Genomic DNA, 3,972 nt, shown 5'->3' with positions numbered 1-3,972 from the left:
CGCGCGCGCACACACACACACACACACACACACACACACACACACACACACACACACACACACACACACACACACACACACACACACACGCACGCACCCTCACAGCCTCTAACATACTCACAGCCTAGCTCGTACGTGCATATACTCTCTCACTGCTACAGCCACACGACTAGACACTCAATGCCTATAGCCAGCATACTCGCAGCTTCTGAATGTTCTCACACTTTCATCCTCGTGCGCTCACGGTTTAGCTCTCACACTCGCACAGTTGTCCAACCAGACGCCCACACACGCAGCCCGTAACACTCACATCCGCCCAACCACATATTCGCAAAGACTTCCTATTGTGGCTAGAGTAGTATGATAGAGTAGTGTGATCTCTGTTCTAGCATCACGCATAGAACGCTGCCTCAATATTGCCCACTATTATATCCAGCGCCTGTATTTGCTCTCCCCGCCTGAAATACAACTTCCAATATAGGCAGAGAGAGAGAAGGGGGAGAGAGCGAGCAAGATAAAGAGGGGAAGAGAAAGAGAGAGAGAGGGGGAGATGGAGAGGGCGAGAAAGAGAAGGAGAGAGCCAGACACAGAGGGAATAAGAGGGCGAGCGAGCGAGAGACAAGTAGAGACGGGGAACGATCAAGCACGAAAGATAAAGAGGGGGGTCGAGAGGGGAAAGAACTTCGTGATAGAACACCACTATTGCAAGTGTGCAATGATCCATGATTGTGCAGTCTATCATCTTAACTGCCACCGAACGCTCCAGTTCTCATATATAGCCTCTCCGGAAACCCCGTTCTTTGATTACCGTGTGATTGTGGTAAAAAGAATGGAGCCCCACTGCTCCAAAACAGGTAGCGTCAAGGCGGGGCGTATCGATTCGCGACGGCGACGCCTAGCGGTCGTCGCAGTAAACATGTAGGAAGACATAATATACGAGTCTCACTGTCTCACTCACCCCTGGTAATGTCTTCTGTTCGTGCAGTGCGCTCTGTGCGTTGATCGCTGCCTCACGGTTACAGTACGTTAAAAATGCACAACCTGGAACGACGAGCAAGCAGGTTACATTGAGTTAGCACAGTGACGCCTTATCCGGTAATTCTCTCTCTCTCTCTCTCTCTCTCTCTCTCTCTCTCTCTCTCTCTTCCCTATTATCTACTTCTAATAACACTGACGAGCAATCCATGCCTCCCCACCCCGCACCCCGTCAACACGGCTCGTCACGTGACCCAGTACATGACGTACGCAGTAGAGCGCGTTTTTATTGGACGCGTTAATGAATGCGCTCAACCTATGGCGTGTAGTTCCTAATTAAATGTCGATAGTTTTGCATTTCGGTGCCGTAGTGAGTTAATAAAGATAATCAAAAATAAGCGATAGTCGATAGGTTGACCTCGCTGGCGTGACGTCATCGCTCCTAACCTCCCAGCCAGCCGACATCGTTCACGTGAAGCCAATATGTGGGCCGAGATGATCTATAATCTAACACTGCGCAGATATAGACACGATATCTCACGTACGAGATTTAATCCTCAGCGTACATGCACGCGTACGTGATATTATTCCGGGCATGCATGCGCGTACGTGTACACGATTATTGGAAACGAATCTAGACTTGTACGTAAGACTTTGTCCCGTATGTACGCGTGTAAGATTTTGATTTCATATATGAATCGGCTTGTATCAGAACATTGTTCTATAATCTGCTACGCGAGTTAATGTGTAGATGCGAACGTGCTTCCCGGAGCAATGGCGTGCTGCTAACCACGATAGCGAGTTTTCAAGAATGCTTAGACTTTTGCGTTCTCTAACATTCACATTTATACACCTGATTGTACGGTGTGCGATAAGAAGTCCCCCTACCTTGGGTTACTCGAGTGTACGGTGTGTGAAAGGGTAGAGGTGTAAATCCGCCGCGAGCAATAATAATTGGTTTATTACTCACACATAGGACAGAGATAATTTTGCAGTAATAATTATGCATCTTTGCCAAAATTTTAGATTTTAAAAGCTCGATGCGTCTACAAACCAAAAATAATTTTATGTAAATTTACAAATGAATTATTAGATACACAGTGGTAACGATAATAATAATGGCAAAATGACTACAAAAGATCATATGTAAGCATCAATAGGATGTACATACATTTCTCTTTTTAATCAAAATTTAATGCCCCAGTTTATCGAACAAATATCCCAATCCATACTGCGGAACCTTGAATATTTTATTCTGGCAATGCACAGCTGTCGCCATTTTGTCAGTTCTATAATACGAAGCCCATCTTCGATATGTGTTTTTTTAATTTTAAATGCAGTTATAGATCATTCCTGGTATACGCCACGCGGTTTGCGTGTAAAGCATGCAGCACACTTCACCAGTTTCGTTGCTCGTACAGGCAATTTTTGTGGTCGCCACAAAAATGGCCAAGTGTGCGGGGGCCGGCAACGACCACTCACCACGGAAATTTAGTGGTGACCACAAGTTGCCGAGAATCAAACCGGTTTGATTTCTCACCACGAAAATTGCTCGTGGTAAGCACCACTATTGCAAGTGTGCAAATGACCAGTGATTGTGGGCAGTCCTATCATCTTAACTGCCACCGAACCTCCAGTTCTTATAATTAGCCTCTACGGAAACCCCGTTCTTTGATTACCTTGTGTGAATTGTGGAAATGAAGAATGGAGCCCCACTGCTGCAAAAAGGTAGCGTCAGGGGCGTATCGATTCAGCGCGAGCGACGCCTAGCGGTCGTCGCAGTAAAACAATGTAGGTGAGAATAATATACCGAGTCTCACTCACTCCTGGAAATGTCTTCTGTTCGTACGCAGTGCGCTCTGTGCGTTGATCGCTGCTTCACGGTTACAGTACGTTAAAAATGCAGCAAACCTGGAACGACGAGCAAGCAGGATTTACATTGAGTTAGGCACAGTGACGCCTTATCCGGTAATTCTCTCCTCCTTCCTCATCTCTCTCTTCTCTCCTCTCTCTACTCTCTCTCTCTCATCTCTCCTCGGCGCTGCGGCGAGCCGCAGCTTTCTCCTCGTCTCTCTCTCCTCCCTCTCTTGTCTCAATTCTTTCTCTCTCTCTCTCGCTCTCTCTCTCCTCTCTCGCTCCTGTCGCTTCTGTCTCTCTCGTCTCTCTCATCTCTCGTCTCTCTCGCTGCATTTCGGCTGTAACTAGCGCGCTAGGACGCACGGTACGCGCACTGCTCTTCTTGGGCAAACACGGTGGAGGGATACGTTTGAGGTTGCGTGGCTGCGTGCTCGAGCGGCGTCTCCTGGGAGCCGATACCGGAACCGGCGGACTAAATGCAGTTATCGTACATGCATTATAATTTTCACAAAGCTAAGGCAGTGGCGCGCCGACTCAATTCTAATCCCGCCGATACCGAGCACTGTGTTTTACACGATGCCGCGCGACCCGAGATCCATAGATCGCTTCCACACACGAAAAAAAAAAAAACCACTGCACAAATAATGTCACGACAATCACATGTAGCTAGTTACGACGCGGACACATGAGCGACACACGCGCGCACACACATACACACGCTCGCATTCTCCCGCCTCATCATTCATGGCCACCCCATCCATCCATCATCCATCATTCCATCATGACCATCCATACCATACCATGCCATCCATCCCCCATCCATCCATCATACCATCCCCGAATTCCCCATTTTCCATCCATTCATCCCTTCCAGTCCTTCCATCCATCCATGACCTAATCGCATCCATCCATCCATCCATTCCATCCATCCATTCCATCCATCCATCCATCCATCCATCCATCCATCCATCCATCCATCCATCGACAAAATTATAAACGTAAACGCATACGTGTATGCGTATATAGATAATACGTATACACGCGCGCCAACAATAACGTACACCACGCACGCACGCGACGCAACGCACGCACCGCACGCACGCAGCACACACGCTTCGCACGGCACACACAACACACACG

The 3,972-nt window shown here is 48.0% G+C and overlaps 1 protein-coding gene across 1 annotated transcript in view; it reads right to left on the bottom strand.

The window, feature by feature from the left end:
* The window catches only part of LOC106821453 (CUGBP Elav-like family member 4), a gene marked incomplete in the record, with an annotated part of 62,107 nt that overhangs the window by 46,075 nt on the left and 12,060 nt on the right, over nucleotides 1–3,972 (bottom strand). Inside the window, 1 exon segment of the mRNA XM_014826266.1 lies at nucleotides 959–1,041. Coding sequence (XP_014681752.1) covers nucleotides 959–1,041 — 83 coding nt within the window.

The sequence above is a fragment of the Priapulus caudatus genome, unplaced genomic scaffold, assembly GCF_000485595.1.
Source record: "Priapulus caudatus unplaced genomic scaffold, Priapulus_caudatus-5.0.1 Scaffold74, whole genome shotgun sequence".
Classification (NCBI taxonomy): domain Eukaryota; kingdom Metazoa; phylum Priapulida; class Priapulimorpha; order Priapulimorphida; family Priapulidae; genus Priapulus; species Priapulus caudatus.
The sequence above is the reverse complement of the archived record's forward strand: the minus strand, read 5'-3'. Positions and strand labels throughout refer to the sequence as shown.